The sequence below is a fragment of the Cydia splendana genome, chromosome 7 (genome assembly GCF_910591565.1).
Source record: "Cydia splendana chromosome 7, ilCydSple1.2, whole genome shotgun sequence".
Taxonomy (NCBI): Eukaryota; Metazoa; Arthropoda; class Insecta; order Lepidoptera; family Tortricidae; genus Cydia; species Cydia splendana.
This window is the reverse complement of record NC_085966.1, coordinates 15,288,925-15,306,309: the sequence shown is the minus strand read 5'-3', so window position 1 is coordinate 15,306,309 and position 17,385 is coordinate 15,288,925. Positions and strand designations below refer to the sequence as shown.

The 17,385-nt window shown below is 36.4% G+C and overlaps 1 protein-coding gene across 1 annotated transcript; it reads left to right on the top strand.

Annotated features, from left to right (window-relative positions):
• The first annotated feature begins 1,092 nt into the window (after window positions 1-1,092).
• LOC134792232 (uncharacterized) lies at window positions 1,093-16,168 on the top strand. The gene is made up of 5 exons (XM_063763495.1): window positions 1,093-1,258; window positions 2,352-3,207; window positions 3,416-3,574; window positions 6,660-6,815; window positions 15,483-16,168. Exons 1-5 carry the CDS (start codon window positions 1,173-1,175, stop codon window positions 15,591-15,593), a joined length of 1,368 nt encoding a protein of 455 aa, XP_063619565.1. The 5' UTR covers window positions 1,093-1,172; the 3' UTR covers window positions 15,594-16,168.
• Window positions 16,169-17,385: the final 1,217 nt, after the last annotated feature.

Below are 17,385 nucleotides of genomic sequence, written 5' to 3'. Positions count from 1 at the left end.
GTTTAGTTATTTTTCTTTAGTAAATGACATCTTTTTCAGTCATTTTATAACTGATTTACAAGTTTAGTTAGCAAAGTCACATAAAAGATTTTCCTTGCTTCCACCTGCCTTCTACTTAGTATTCTGTGTGAAGTTTCGTCGCCTCGGACTATGTAATGGAAAACTGACTGTGGCCTACAAAGACATAAACTTTCAATTTCAGTTGTGTCACCAAACGCAGGGTAGGTACTCGTACCTACATAAACTAACTTGTATATTTCATGAGGATCGATTAAAGTTGGATTAAAGGCAGACTCAAAGAAACAAATTGATGGAAACATGAACTTGTCTGGTTTTTATTCTGCCTGTGGGGAATGTTATGTAGATAAGATATATTATGTAAATATAGTCTAAGAAAGAAGCTAAAGAAATGTATCACAATGTTTGCAGGAGTAAGATTATGAGAAAATAAACATTTTTTTTAATGGAACATCGTTTATTTTTATCACTGAATAAGTATTTATTACAACATTATTAAATAAATATAAAATTAGCTTAGAAATAATAATACAAACTATCTCTAAACCAAATAAACTTAAAATAAAGAGCTTAGTAATAAATAAACGTCCCCCAAGTCATTACTTAGCAAAAAACTTGTAGGTAACAAAACAATCAAACATTATTTGGTAAAGCTTGCTAAATATTTTATGTCCTACTTTTTGGAGCATGATTTGGCGCAAAAACACCTTACAGGTCAATATAAATATCCAAATGTACATAATATCATAATTAATATGTTATAGCACTATTAGGTACCTGAATAACGTTATGTTGTTCTCGCCCGTGCGTCCATTTCCAGAACTTTCATTTAGTTTCGGCTTAATATTGCATCCTAAGCAATTTGTTTGTTCTTTTCTTGTGTTATGTACATTTGTCCTACAACACGTATTTGTATATTTAGGGGCTAGGTCGATCTGTGAAAAGATTATCCCAAAACATTTCTTTATTTGACAAACTTATTGCAAGCAACCTACGCGCATCGTCGAATGAATGGTAGTAGGTACTGGTAGGTACTAAAAGTCTAATATGATTAATAGAAAAGAAATAAATGTCAAAATTACTCAATAATCAAATCATGTCCGTCAAACGATTTTCATAATTTTCATAAAAAAATCCAAAAAAAAATTTGCAAAATGCCAAACACAAGACGAAGAAAATTTTCAGTTCAAAATGAAGTGGCACGAAAAAACTTATCCAAGGGAGGTACAAACACAAATAGGTACGTTGCAGGGATTGGTCCGGGATACGATGGTTTTATTAGTACAGCTTTGCTACCAAACCCCGTTAATTAGGCTCTTAAAACTGTTTTATTAAGAGTAATATAGTCAGTTTAAAAGGGCTGAGTGATTCACATAACTGTTTGTAAAGGTTTAGGAAACTACTTCATACAGCTTATTAAGGAAGTTATTTCGGCTATTCAATGAACGACTTTTTCTGCGTTTTATTTGTCGGGGGTCGATTGCACCAAGCCATCTGTGACCGTTAAAGTTGGCCAGTCCATCAAGTGTAGTTCTCCTCCCTCGCTTCGGCCCTTAATCTAATTCGAATACCAATTTTAACTGATTGTCAAGGAACAAAGCTCACGATCCTAGTTTCAAATTAAGAACAGAGATTGCATGCGTACTAGCTTCATGCTAAGCTTGGAAAAGAGTTAAGCTAAATTTTTATTACCTTCATTTACTGGGGAACAAATTGGAAACTCGAGAATATTCCGATAATTTTAGCTACAGCGATGTTTGATACCGTCTGACTTGTTCATTCCCGGCAACATTATTTCGGTCATGTTTTAGGAAAGCCACATGAGCTTCCGCTAGAATAGTTATTTGTTTATCAAGAGGGCAACGTTGTTGTTTAACTTCTCGTGCTAATAATGATCATCGAGCAAGCGAAGTTTTAACTAGTGAAAACGCATTTTCGCTGAGACGATACGTAAAACGTTTTATCATATCAATGACTGCCTATCTCCAGAGACGTCGGAATAAGTTAAAAAATCATTCATGTAAATCTTTACATTTGAAGAACATTCAACTTTCCAAGTCCTAACATCGTTAGACATTGCGCAGTCTAAACCATTAAAGGAGCATTCCATGAAATTGTCTACCGTTGTCCCGTACAAACGCAAATTTTCTGAAGATTTGTAGGTCTAGCAGTTTCTGTTTCTGTGTCAAATGTTCATAAATATGTACATAAAAATAACCGTTGACTTTAAACGCCGATTAAAAAGTTGTAATACATGAAATAAAACACGTTTTTATGGGTCAGCCCGTGGAATGCTCCTAAAGATATATAGGTAAGTATTTATTTTGTTACAGCAATTCATCTTCAAATTCATCACTGAAATATAATAAAACAACAAACAAAGGTCTTCAAAACCGCTCAGTAGCAATAGAACCGATGGCGGTCGTGTTAGAATGTGATAACTGTTCGACCTCTTCACTATTAGTAAGAAAAGAGAACAAAGTTGACCCCGTTGACTCAAGTACCATCAAACTCAATAGCCTAAGCACTTCTACATACAACGTATCAGTAGAATCAAAGCACCCTACACCACAGTTGACGCCAGCGCCATCTAAACAGGAGACAACAAATAGAAGCCGAAGGGAGCCGACACGTCAGCCACGAGCAAGAGTCCGTAGTCCCAAATATAGCTTGGTTGTCTTTGATACACCAAATACAGAAATATATAACTCAGTTGACTTAATTCCTACCAAATCCCAGACTGCCATAGACTCTGCGTCCTTAGAATCGTCGCAACCTACACCGGAATTGTCTCCACACTCATCTAAACGAGAGACAACGGATAGAGGTCGTCGGGAGCAACGTCATCCACATCGAGCAAAAGTTCGCAGTCCAAACCATAGCTTATATGTCTTTAACACCCCTAGTATAGAAATTCACAAACTAGTAGATATTGGGACAAGTGTAGACGTTGGTATAGATTCATGTATGGAGACAGTGGGGACACACGTGATTGACTGGGCGCAAGAAACACGAGATTGGGCCCAAGAAATCCAAGTTTATACAGTGAACACGGCGGAAATAGAGATTTTAGAGTTGGAACAGCAGAGCGATCATTCGTTGGATGATATGTGTAGAATCTGTCACAGTGGGGATTGTTTATCTCCGGAGCTTGGGAGGCTGGTGTCAGCCTGTAATTGCCGGGGCACGGTTAGTACAGATTATAATTTTTACAGTATTTTATATAATATTAGGTGTTAGTGGGGTGATGATGATGATAGAGGAGGTATTAGCCTACTCACCATAAATATAGGCTTTAGGGGCATTTATTAATGTGATTGAAGTAGGTTAATCTAAACCCGAATAATTCAGATGTCCAAAACTGTTGTACATTTTTCACTTAACCTTTCCTTACCAGGTGGGACGCGTCCACGTGCGGTGTCTAGAGCGATGGCTGACTGAGTCCGGCAAGTCGCGCTGCGAGCTCTGTGGGACACGGTACCATACGCGCCGCGTTCACCGCTATGGAGTGCTTAAAGCGCTCGTCATGTGGTTCTTGAGCCAGAACGCTAAACAGGTAAGAACTAGAGCGATGTTTTAATGTCGACCGACTCATTTATTAACGGAAATAGATGTTATACTAAGGAAAAAGTAACCAACCCCTCCGGTGGCCAAGGCCGGAATTGAATCACCCGACCACGAAGGTACGCCTCCCAAATTCTCTAGTGTATGTAATTTTTGAATGGATAGGGCCTTTGACTAACTAAGGGTGGGTAGTAGGTACGTGCTTGCACCTCCAACGCCACCTCTATGATTTTATTTTTTGTTCAACCAAGTTTTTGTTTTTGTGCGAGGTGCCACACCTGCTGCGTGCACCGTTACGAGAAATCGCTATTTAGTATGAAGGCGTATACGCATACGTATGATTTCCTTTCAGCTTTCCGATGCGTACGCATCTTCATACTAACGAGCGAGTTCTCATACATAAAATGCGGCTCGATACTGATAGATGTGATTCCACCCTTAACCCTTATCTTGGCATTGTAACACCCGTGATACATTAAAAAATCTAATCTAAGGTTAAAAAAAAAACACTTCAAAGTTTCATACTTCAAGTTTTCTTCTGATAAGTAGGCAACTTCTTTATCGAGAAATTGGCATTGGCCAATTATTGGCAGTTGCCTACTTGATACGATTATCAAATATGATACATATGATTTTCTCAACCAGGAAAATGCTGGTTTTTTCCTTATTTTTTATGCTTAACTGGTGACAAAGAATGTTCATATTGAAAATATTTTGAGCCTTGCCAAGATAAGGGTTTAAAACACGTGCTGCGGATCTTGAGCCAGAACTGTAAACAGTAATAACTGTTCCGCTAGGTAACAAGTTCAAAGAATCTCGTTATTATTATATTTAATACGGGGATTAATATTATGAATTAGAATTTCAAATTCAGTTAAGCGGCTAACGAAATCAATGAATACAACCAAGTACATATATAAGCCCCTTTTACTTCCGCTTATATTACAACATCACAAACATCACAGTTGTGAAGATGAGAGACATTTACGTTAAGTCCCAGCAAAATTATTCTATAGATGGCATCAGATGCAATGAAAATGGCTGTAAAATAACAATCTCGTGCAAATATTTGGTCATTGACCTCAAACGTCTCAAAATAACGAGACGTGGTGGTTAGTCGAAGTAACAGTTGAGGGATTCTACAAATTAATAAGAAGCCCGATATTTATAATTAGGAACGTTTAAGTCACGTAATTAGGGGTTTATTATGAAATTGTTTCGTTTTTATTAAGGCGTCGTCCTGCAGAGTTCAACTTAATAGGGTTGTTGACACATGTTGAATTTTATAACTAAATCTAATTAAATAGATAGAAAATGGGCAATTAATCACAATAAATTGGAAACTTTAAAAATATATGGGAATAATGAAAAAATACAAGACCTCAAAGTTTTAAAGAATTTTTTTTTTTTAAACTTCCAGATAGGAAAAAAATAAAGGTAGCATTCGATTACTTATATTTTATTTAAAAAAAATATTGTACGCCAACAATATACATGAACGCAATATTTCGCCCACAAAATTGCAATTTCCTTGTTTTCCATACATCGAAACGGCTTCGAACGTTACATGGTGACGTCACGATGTATTGCTGTTTTGTTAGAAGCGTTTCGTCAGTAAAATGCGGGTGCCAGACTTTGGCCATCATTTGTGACTTTTGTATTGCTTTAAGACAATGACCATACAGACATTTCATCAAAACAAACCTGATCGATTGATAATATTCATAAAAAAAATTCAAATACCCTATTACTTATACTATTTAATTAAATTTATTTGTAGTTGTCTATTTATTCTATTGTCCATGTGAAAAATGCAGTTTCCGGTATTGCACAAGTTTATTTTGATAAATCTTAGAAAACAGTTTTTTTTTGTTTCCATGATAATTGTTAGACTTGTGAGAAAATCGTTTTTATTATTTAGTATGTAATAGACCTACTGTTGTATAATCGACTTGGTACGAGTACAGCAATAATTGAAAACGAATGCCACCTGAGCCTTATTGAGTATTAAGAATGAACGCTTTTTCATTCTAGCCTATTCCCATCGAGACTAATATTAGGAACATTGTGATATTTATATTATAATAACGCCGAACGCCGAATATCGGCCCGTTTGTATGACGATATAATGAGGGGCCGAATTTACATTCGCTGAATATAACGTTCGCTGTCCGTAATTTCGTGTGTAGTAAACCTATTGTGCCGTCTCCGTGGTTTCTACCAGCAGTTCGGAAAAAATTGTAGATGCATTTTCACTTCTGTTTCTAAAAACACAACGAATGCTTTTAAAGTGTTTTTTAATAAGAACTAAATTTAATTTTCCGTGGTGGTAAAGTAATGTTTAGATTGTAGAATAAGACTAACTATTTTCTAATAGCAACATTTTGTTCCCTGAGGCATGGCAAAGTCTTCATTATATAGAGGTAGAAATGCAAATAAATGATTTATCTACAGGACTATAAAGTTTGTAATGTCAATAATACAATAAAAAATATATTTTATATAACAACTGATCTGCTTTTTAACTCCTTTTAATTGAAATAATCGTCTAGCTCACCCACGACCAACACTAAACGTCACAAATAATATTAGAGACTGTTACTGAGTATGTTCAGTTTGTTCAGCTACAAACTTTGCGATCGTAAACATGACAACGAAGGTGTCAGTTGAAGTGACGCGTCGGTGAATGTACAGCACACAGAATTAAAGTTTACCCTTATCTTAGTTTGGCACTCTGTCAAGTCCCAGCTACTCGTATTGCCAGTCGGGTTAATCTAGGGAATGAACCGATCCAAATTCTGTTTGTGATCTATTCGAAGAGTAACTTGTTTATTTAGGCTGAGTTTTCGAACTGAAAGAGTCTAGTTTCATTTGGCAGCAAGAGTAAACAACACGATGGTACACAGAGTAGGCAGTTTATATATAAAATACAGTCAAGGGAACATCAAAACATCAACACGACTGTTAGAACGCCTTGCGTCTTTCTTTTCAGCGTACTACATGTCTTTTCAAGGTTAGTCACAATATTTGACCCGATGTGACCAGCCAAATGATCATCTCATGAGTATTTATTCCAGCTCATGGTGGACAGTCTCGGCATAATGCTGATGTCCCCGCTCGCAGTGCTGGCCGCGTGGCTGTCCGGCCGCACCCTGGCTGGTCTGATGACGCAGGAGAGCCAAGTCACGCCCTGGCCGCTGGCGTCCACGTTCGTGCTCGCCTGCATGACTTTGGTGAGTAATCAACTCCTGTATTTGCTGATATCCTGGCGGTGCTGGGGGCCTAGCCAAGATTTCAATCTAACATCGACCAACGCCAAACAAAAAGAGAAAATCATATCGGGTTGACTGATGCTACGAAAAATCACGTGACTATTTCCATACATCATTTAAGATTCAATTCGCGTTTTCTATCAACGATTGTTACCTTGGCTAGGCCTGCTGGCCGGTCTCATGTTGCAAGAGAGCCAAGTCACGCCCTAGCCACTGGCTTCTATGATCGTACCTGCATAACGCTGGTAAGAAGTTAGCTTGTAATAAAATTACCTATCAAATAGTTATTGATTGTAGGTAAAAGAGGCATCGTAAAGTCACAGATAAAATCGTGCTCCCTAAATCGACAACCGAACTTGATGACGCTATACGACGCCTTATGTTTTGTTGTTACTTAATCCTGACGGTAAGGAGGAATCTTTTTGGAACCATTTACTTCAGGTATCAAATTTAAGGCACCCATTTTTCGACTTATCTTCTATACTAATTAGAATTTTTAATTAGTGAAAGAGGTATAAAAGAGAGATTTCCCGACAGGCGAAGTTGGTTGAAAGTTGTATTTAACAGTAGTAACTCGTGAAACTTCTATAGCCAGCTCTAAAACTACAAACACCGCACACTACTAGAGCAATCTATTGTGTAAGTACAGTCAATTTCAGAGATAATTGACCCTCCCTGCATAGAAATTTGTTTGCAGAGGGGGTCAAATATCTCTGCCGCTGACTGTACAAGTTACGGAGAAATTCAAATTAAACAAAAGGGACGCCTCGCCTCGGGTGGAGTGTCGGAATATTGACTAAGTATTTTATTGATTTCAGACAACATTATATTATAACAAATATGGGCCGGCACACATACCCACGATACGACGTCGTATCGTGGGACGACGCGGCGCCGTCTCACGTTGCGACGTCGTGTAACGTTGCGACGTCGTGTCGTAGAAATCTACGACGTCGTATCGTGGGCACTATACGATGCCGTATAACGTTGCGACGTCGTGTCGTAAAAACCTACGGCGTAAACAGTGAGTAAACTTTCTTAGAGGTAATAGCAGCAAAACAAAAACATGTCTGTTGCAATCCTTATATCTTGATTACCTGCGATAGTTTTTTACATTTTCAAAGTCATGGAAGTAACATGCCGTAAATGATACCATGGTTATAATTTGACACTGGGTTAACGGTTTAACCGCTTAACCTCGGGTTAGTGGGATGGTGCAAGCGGCCCTTAATGGTAGAGTGTGCAGATAAATGAAATTAGGTAGGTACTTACTCCTGAAGAAGATTTAAAGCTTTGAAAACAAAAAAATACAGTTGTCTATTACACAAATATTGAATTACTTGTATTAAACGGTTTTATACAAATAATTCAATATTTGTGGAAAATTCTTAATCAATAATTTTCCACGATTCATATTTTATTGACAGATATGGCGATTCATATGTTATGAAAGACGTGACAGATAGACGGACAGACAGAGTCATAAGGGTTTTTTGTACGGAACAACCTTTTTGTACGAAACCCTAAAAAGCATAATATGTATTAAGAATAGCGCTAAAATACATGCATGTAGTGACTGTTTACAGTGTTTACCGTCATTGCCATTATCTACTAGAGCCTTAGCGAGCTGTCTTGCGAGCCCAATGGTCACGCCTTATGAAAAAAAAAGTGCATGGACTTGTAGTATGAAGGCATATGACATATAAGTATAATTATTAATTTGTTGTGCTAACGGTACTTTCGAATCGTAGTCTGATTGTGGTCGACTAATACTACGATACGATAGCGTGTCGTGAATCAATCAATGCACATCGTAGATTTCCATTTTACGGCGCCGCAACGTGACACGACGTCGTAAAATGTCCAGACACGACGTCGTATTGTGCCGCGACACGACGTCGTATCGCGCCACGATACGACGTCGTAACGTTACACGACGTCGCAACGTGAGACGATGTCGCGTCGTCTCACGATACGGCGTCGCATCGTGGGTATGTGTGTCGGCCCTTAGGCCAGTCAAATTAGATTTTTTCTAGGAATAAATTCCCAGAAAGCTGGAAATCATTTTAATGCCTTCATTTTTTTCTAAATTAGTGTGATCCGAGTTTGCTTCATTCCATTTTGTGGAAAATTTCAGTCTTTTGCTTGTAGTTCAAAAACGGTAAGTCCGACAGAAAATTTCCTCTAATCATGATAAAAACTAACATCTGAGGATCCAAAAGATACCTTTATATGAATTCGTAGTCAAGGATTGTAAAAGATGGCCGCCACTGTGTTTTTTTTTTATAATCGTGTAAAAATTCGAAAAAGGTTTTCACCAGTATCTGATCGACAATAACCTTGCTGGTAGTGACATTATAATTGATGGTCGGTTCCTTCTACATCGAGTGGTTCTGAACTTCTGACAATCCAAGGTAAAATAGAAAAAGATGAAAATGAAGTAGAGATGAAAATGGCGAAAGATTCATGTTGTTTCTTTCGAAACTTTGTATCTTTTCTTTTCTTTCTTTTTTTTTCAATACATGTAACTTTCGAAAAAAAACAAAACTGACGTTTGTCTGACAAATACAATCATACACGTATAATACCTGTTTTACACTGTGTATTTTACATGTTTATTTAATAATGACTTGTCTTGTCAATCTGTCATGCCTTTGACGCAAAATTGACATCACGTTCATGTCACATGTCACATAGAGCATAGATTTACGATTCCAATAGGGAATATTAGGCAAAGCTCTGCGTAGGTGGCACCTTTGTGGCACATATAGTAAACAAACCACATTGACACATGGCCTACCGGGAAACAAGAAAATCGAAATTTCGTTATCTAATCTCTCCATCACTCTTGCATATTCGAGCGATAAAGAGGCAGATAACTAAATTTCGATTTTCGCGTTTCCCGGTAGGACCTTGTTAACAAACCGCCTTGATGCATCAATGTCATATTTTATTGTCTTTGAAAACTTGTCAAAAAACAGTTTAAGGCACAGTATGTATAAGTTAGTCTATGAATTTACTGAGTCGGTAGTGCCGCACTCTGGCGGCAGAACATTGCAGTAATATCCCCTATTTATAAGTATTTCGTCATAATTTCGTCATAGTTGACGACCGGTCTGGTCTAGTGGATAGTGACCCTGTCTGCTAAGCCGATGGTCCTGGGTTCGAATCCCAGTAAGGGCATTTATTTGTGTGATGAACACTAATATTTGTTCCTGAGTCATGGCTGTTTTCTATGTATATAAGTATGTATTTATCTATACAAGTATGTATATCGTCGCCTAGTACCCATAGTACAAGCTTTGCTTAGTTTGGGGCTAGGTTTGATCTGTGTAAGATGTCCCCTAATATTTATTTTTATTTATTTATTTATAGTTAACTGATATCGAAATATAGTCTGAGCGGAATGAAAAGTCACCTGTTTGTATGAGAGCCAATACGTTCCGAGTCACTATTCATAATATAATATAATAATGCGAAAAATACAATGTATTTTACACGTAAATAACTTAAACTTGCGAAAGATTCAATCGAGGGTCCGCAAGCAAAGATACTGTATTTTATTGAAAAATACAGGGGCCTTTGAAAGATACATGTATCTTTCATGTAATTTTCATCACTACTCCCAAGGCTCCCAAAATTTATCCACACCTCCCTTGGTATGGAGCAAGCTCGGATTACACGCATTTAGGATCAAATGAAGTCATTAATAGACTAGACATAAAAATTCAAAATCGCTCTCCTTCTTGATTCGACTGGCAAATCATATTACTTTTTGGCAACCGGGTTTTTTAACCTAATTAGACCCCGCTGAATCCGAATTTGCCGGTTGCTTAATCGAAATCTTCACCGGAAGTGAGATATTTGACATGAACTTTTTTTAGTTTTTCGTAAATAACTCTTAAACGGTGGCGCATAGCAAAAAATGTTCTAGTACATAAGTAATCTGCATAAAATAGCCTGCAAGAAAGATTCAGTATAATTTTTCGCTAGGATCAATATTCAAAGAGATATTAACGCGGGAAATTTAATTATAATCACTTCTAAGGTCCCTTTTTTTAGTTTTGTGTTTGGTGGCCAATATCAAAAAATGTTGTTAAACGATAATAATCTACACAAAATTTTGAACAAAAAAGATTCAGTACACTTTTCGCAGGGATCAATATTTAAAAAGATAATAAAGAGGGAAAGTTCTAGTATAATAAATTCTAAGCTTCCTTGTTTTTATTTATTCGTTAATAATTTGAAAAGTGTGACTCATAGCAAAAAATATCTAATACATAAATAATAAACATAAAATTTCCTACAAGAAACATGTAGAACACTCTCTATAAACAGAATCTTTTTGGTTTAAAATTTTGTGTATTATCGTTTAACAACATTTTTTGATATTGGCCACCGTTTATGAGTTATTTACGAAAAACTAAAAAAAGGGACCTTAGAAGTGATTATAATTAAATTTCCCGCGTTAATATCTCTTTGAATATTGATCCTAGCGAAAAATTGTACTGAATCTTTCTTGTAGGCAATTTTATGCAGATTACTTATGTAATAGAACATTTTTTGCTATGCGCCACCGTTTAAGAGTTATTTACGAAAAACTAAAAAAAGGAACCTTTAATGTCAAATATCTCACTTCCGGTCAAGATTTCGATTAAGCAACCGGCAAATTCGGATTCAGCGGGGTCTAATTAGGTTAAAAAACCCGGTTGCCAAAAAGTAATATGATTTGCCAGTCGAAATCGATTTTATGAAAAATAAAACCAGTCTATAAAATGATTTCCAGCTTACTGGGAATGAATTCCTTAAAACGCTTTTTTTTTATCTAATTTGTTTGGCCTATTCAACTTGTTTGTATTTTTATGTCTCAGGTATAGTCTGTCCGCTTTTATAAGATCAGGTACGCCATAGTAAATCTATGGACAGGCTATACTAAAATAATAGTGTCCGGACGACCTGTCACATTACTTGTATACAAAATTGGTATAAAAGCAAGATGATAGGTTAGGAAATTGGCCAATCAAACTGTCGTTTCAGTATCTGAAATCAGAGCATAGAGCAATTTTAATACCACACATAGTAAGTGCGTCTGCGTCATCGATGTAATCATTTATTCAGTGTTCCAGTTTGTATATGACTTAAAAGTATAGTAAACTTGTGCATTGTTATTATTACTCGTCTTGTGCGTCACAAATCAATACTCGTACCCCGTTTGTCAATACTGACTTAACGTTCCAGACGTTTATTTCTCAAAAAAGATTTAGACTCGGACATTCACAAACAATGAGAAATATTGTTTATACGACAACGGTTTCACTTACTTGAATTTTTAGTCGCTATTGGCTAATATCGATTAATATCGAATGAGAAATATCTACATTATGTAACATTAAAAGTAATTGCATGCAAACGTTACATTGACTTATTTATAACAATGAAGACAGGTATACGAAGCACCGACTTGCAAAAATAAAATTACGTGAAACTTTAATTATTTAACCAAATTAGCCATTAACCAAATTAGACGACCAAGCTCAAAGCTTTTTGTACCTACCTCATAAAAAATACATCAGGTTAAGTAAGTAAGTATTTATCTTTATCGTTAAGTTATTAAGTAGATATAATCTTCATTAGTTTAACCTTCCGAAATCCCACCACCCTTTTGCTGATCTTTTATGCAGCATTTCATCTCAAGATTTGCATATAAACAAATAGCATGTTTGAGCTTGTATACGTTTATAGTATGTAATGTGGGTGCACAAAACTGGAGAATGTTATTTTAAGATTTATTTATAAATATGTCACGTAAAAAAGATTTCCAAAGCCGGGACCTAACTTGACTTGTGTAAACTGTTCAACTTTTTGAAGACTAATAAATGGCAAAAAAAATGTTAGTATAGCCACAATATTCCCAGTCATCGCACTAATCGCAAAAGTGCTTAAGCAGGTATATGGTAACCAATGTAGCCATTATACTTACAATACCCACTTTATATTTAATTTTAAATTACTATGGAACAAATCCAACTTATCTGTTAAATTTTATTTCTTTATTCACCACGGAACGATTTTGTTCCGAACATTTGGGAGACGTGCGCGGCCGAAGCCAACACGTAGAGACCCTTTTGAAACTTTGATGAAATGTAAGGGGTATACCGAGTGGATGCTGCACTTGCCCTGGCTTGCTGGCTTGGTCACACTATACCTCTGCGAACATTTATTTATTTATTTTTTCTACTCCCGTACTTTTATTTGTCATTTAAAGGGTCGTGCACATATCTTTAAAACCCTAACCTTATAGTTGTCAAGGCAAATCTTTAGTCTTGGTATTCCACATAAACGCATTTGTTCATAGGTACACGCAGTATCTTTTTGGCACTTTTCGATACTTCGTGTAATGACCACTTAAAAAATATTGTATGAAATATATTGTTGCCAACCTTATTTTTAATGTCATCTCTGACAAATAAGTGGACCATAGTCATGTTTTTTTTTAATTTCATTCATCCATTCATTCATTCAAGTCCACTAGATGACATGAAAAATATTTGTTAAATTTACAATTTTATTTCAAAGTAAGTGCTTGGTCGTAGAAAAAGTATTGTATGCAAAACGTTGTTTAACTGAGTCAAAAAATACTCGTGGCGTCTTTATTAACAATTTTCGGCTTCGTCTCAAATTGTTACGCCACTCGCGTTTTTTGACTTCTTTGACAACTGTTGCATAAAATACTATTAACCTATAGCTAGTCTAAAAATTAATCTGTTGTAAGGATAGACGTCCGCAATGACTCTGCATACGCGTTATTGTTCACGTACATGTCATCTTAACGGCTCGATTCGGAAAATGAATTAGATTTCTACTAGACTTCAACAAGTTACGATACGGATAATTTAAAGATATTTGTAAGATAGATATGTCAAATTTGACGTTCCCGCGATTCTGGAGGTCCTCTTGAACGATTTCGACAAGTAATGACTTAGATATCCAAGTCACATCTAGTCGATATCTAATGTAGATCTAGTTGATCTCTAAATCGTCTCAAGATCTTGTGATTATCTCGAAATCCGAATAGGCCTGCGACACTGCGCATTTCGTAAATTATAAGCAACTGCTTCGTATCAGTATTAGTGAGGTTAACGTTAATTTTCTAGTCGTGTAGAAAAAAAAGTTATTAATTTATTTACGACATACATGCACCCTAAAATTAGAATACTAAACTAGGTACCTACCGATTTTCTGTGTCAAATTGAATGTCATCACTATTATCATCACGGCCTGGTTACTTTTGAATACTCGTATCTCACTCAAGTTTGACAGTTTATTTTCTTCGTAATCAAAATGCTGTCATTACGGTTAAAGAGGTTTTATGTTTATTAATTGGGTCTTGTAGGGTGACCATGATTGTAGCGAATTAAATTTGCCCTCACCAAAAAGTTTCAAAATAGGAAAAAGTGTGGTTGTTTCACCTAAATACGACGGTGATCGATCAATTATCAGTTACTGAGTGTGCAGGATTAGTCCTGCTCACGTCTCATGAATCACCCTGTATATTTTTAGCTGTCATGGATATAAAATTACACTCGTCAGCAACATTATGAAATGGCTCGAGATATTCAATTCCATATTATGATGTATGATGTTTTAAGCATCTGTATTGATTACGCCATATTGGAAAGGCGTGACATCCTGACATACAGGAAATTAGATTCACTCAAACGGGACTTGAGATATTCGAGACACGACTGTTTTATTCAATTTTATAGGTTAATGATATTGACGGTTCCCGTTTAATTTAAATTGTAATATCATATCATTTGTCCCCCAATCTCAAACTTCTGTCTAGATGAATACGAGTACCTAAACTTTTATAATATGCATAAAATTAATAATAATTACGGGCTGTTCAGTTCTAAGAAATATTGCAATTAACCTTTCTCATTTTGGTAGAACTTCTTAAGCCCTCCTTCATTTAATTTACTCCCGTTAAAATGAACAAAAGAGCCCTGGAAGTTACAGGTAATTTTAATTTGCTTTAGGCGAATTCATAAAACGAAAACCCTACTAATACCATAAATATACCTAAATAAATAAATAATACCACTGCGGTTAGCAGAAAAATTAAGTTGATAATATCAAGGCATGAGGCCTTTGCCCAACCGTGGGATAAAAAACCCGGACAAGTGCGAGTCGGACTCGCCCACCGAGAGTTCCGTACTTTTTAGTATTTGTTGTTATAGCGGCAACAGAAATAAATCATCTGTGAAAATTTAAACTGTCTTAACATCACGGTTCATGAGATACAGCCTGGTGACAGACAGATAGACGGACAGACGGACAGTGTAGTCTTGGCACAGAACAAATAATAGTACTAGGTATAGAAGATTCACTCTCTAACAAAACGCGTCTGTTACGATTAGGACAGATATGACCGCTAGGTGGCGACAGGGCCACGCGCGGCTTATGGCTAACCACCAAAATTGGTGTGGGACGGATGTACTTGTAGCTACCTGTTACAAAGCGACGAAATCGCGGAGTGAGCCATGCGGTCTTGGTATTAAGGTCCCGTTGTAAAAAGTAGATTAGATTTTCTAATTTTCTCTGAAACTATAACATTTTTGATCCCAGGTCTGTTATTACTGCTGGATCGTTTCGGCTGCGACACGGCATGCCCTCGGCTGGTGGATCTGGTATCGTTCGCAGTACGAAGTCCGCCTAGAGTTGCAAGATGAAGAATGATATAGGCATTATAGGCGTATCATTCATGTGGCGTATGTATTTATAAAATTTACTTAATTACTGTGAAAGGACTTAGGTATTTAAAATATATTGTGGTCTCGGTCTAACCCTAAAGCTAAGAATAAGATCTTATAACTACAGAATTTACCTTTGTCCTAAAGGTAAATATTTAAGGCTTATTGTGAGTATCGTTTTGCCCCCTGTACATCTATTTCTCGTGCTTGTTTTTTTAAGTCATTGGAACATTGAAAAGTTTAACATGATTTGATCAGATACGGCATAACTCACAGTATTGTACCAGTATGCAAGTACAGTAAACATGCTCTGCAGTATCAAAACATCAAACCATGTAAAGAATTTTAATGTTATTATCATGTTATTTTTTAACCCTTTACCAGGCTGACAGTTCAAAATGACAATCGAATGTCAGTCTTATTGATCGAAAATAGAACTCATGTTTGAAGTGCCGTATGTGGGAAATATATATCCCTTAGCCTGGTAAAGGGTTAAACACGTACGAGTCCTGTTTAATATGTGTAATCTGCGTGCAACCTAAACTAGCAATAAACAGTTTGGCATCTATTCAAGTATTTTATTAAAGTCTTTAATATACCAGATATATATCGTAATAGGTATCCAACCCCAGTTGCGTACGGTGACAGTGGCAGCCAAATAAACATGCCTGATGTAATTTATGGAAATTATACATAAATAAGAGGCTGTCAATACCTAAAACACGCACACTGTCTATTTGTATTGGAGTAAATAAGATAGTGTTAATGGGCCTGGGCAAAGGAATAATAAGAAAACTATTGAATAAAAAAAACAACGGGTTGCACTCTGGGAGTGCCGGCAGAAGTGAAAACTCAATGACATTGTAACAGTTTTTCGATCAGGTCACGAATCCGTCTTACGTCTTACGAATCTTACGGTCACGTGACACCTCTCGCGAGTTTAACATTTTTCCCCCATCACAAAAAGTGCACAGCGCCGCTAAAGAAGTTTTCACTTCAAAAATGTGTGGATTATTTGTGTAATATTACTCGTTAGTGGTTTAGGTATAAATGTTTTGAAATTGTGATTTTAATTGCAGACCCATAAGTCAAAAAATAAAAACAGAACCGTTTAATGGTGACTTTAAGAGCAATCCTTGCAATTATTTTCTATCGAGCCGATTTCGTTCAATCATATCTCGAGTAAGGCACATATTACATAGGTACCTATATTTTGTTTGCTTTACTAAAAATGTCTGGGAGACCGAGCTTTGCTCGGAAAACATATAATAACTCAAAAATACGCGTTTTCCCAGAGATAAGACCTAGCTAGATCGATTTATCGCCCCCGAAAACCCTTATATAGCAAATTTCATCGAAATCGTTAGAGCCGTTTCCGATATCCCCGAAAATTATTATAAATAAATAAACAAGAATTGCTCGTTTAAAGGTATTAGATAAATAGTATTTTTTTTAAACTGCTTAAGTTACATAAATTTCAGTGTTGACAGACCCTTAAGTGAAAATTATAGATAATAATTGCGTTGCTTGCCCGTAATTTGAAGGGTAGATGCGTGTCTTTACAGTAAGCTGAAGCCATGCTGTAAACGTAATTGTCTTCGAGCAACACCGGCTTCCGACACGTCGGAAGGGAGGGGCCCAAGCGATATCTTACCGTACAAATCTTTCTGCCATTTTTTGCGGGGGGAAAGGTGCACACAGTCGCACTTCTCACACACTAACATAAAAAATCCAATATGTAATGACGACACAAAACATAGAAAATGACACACGTCAAA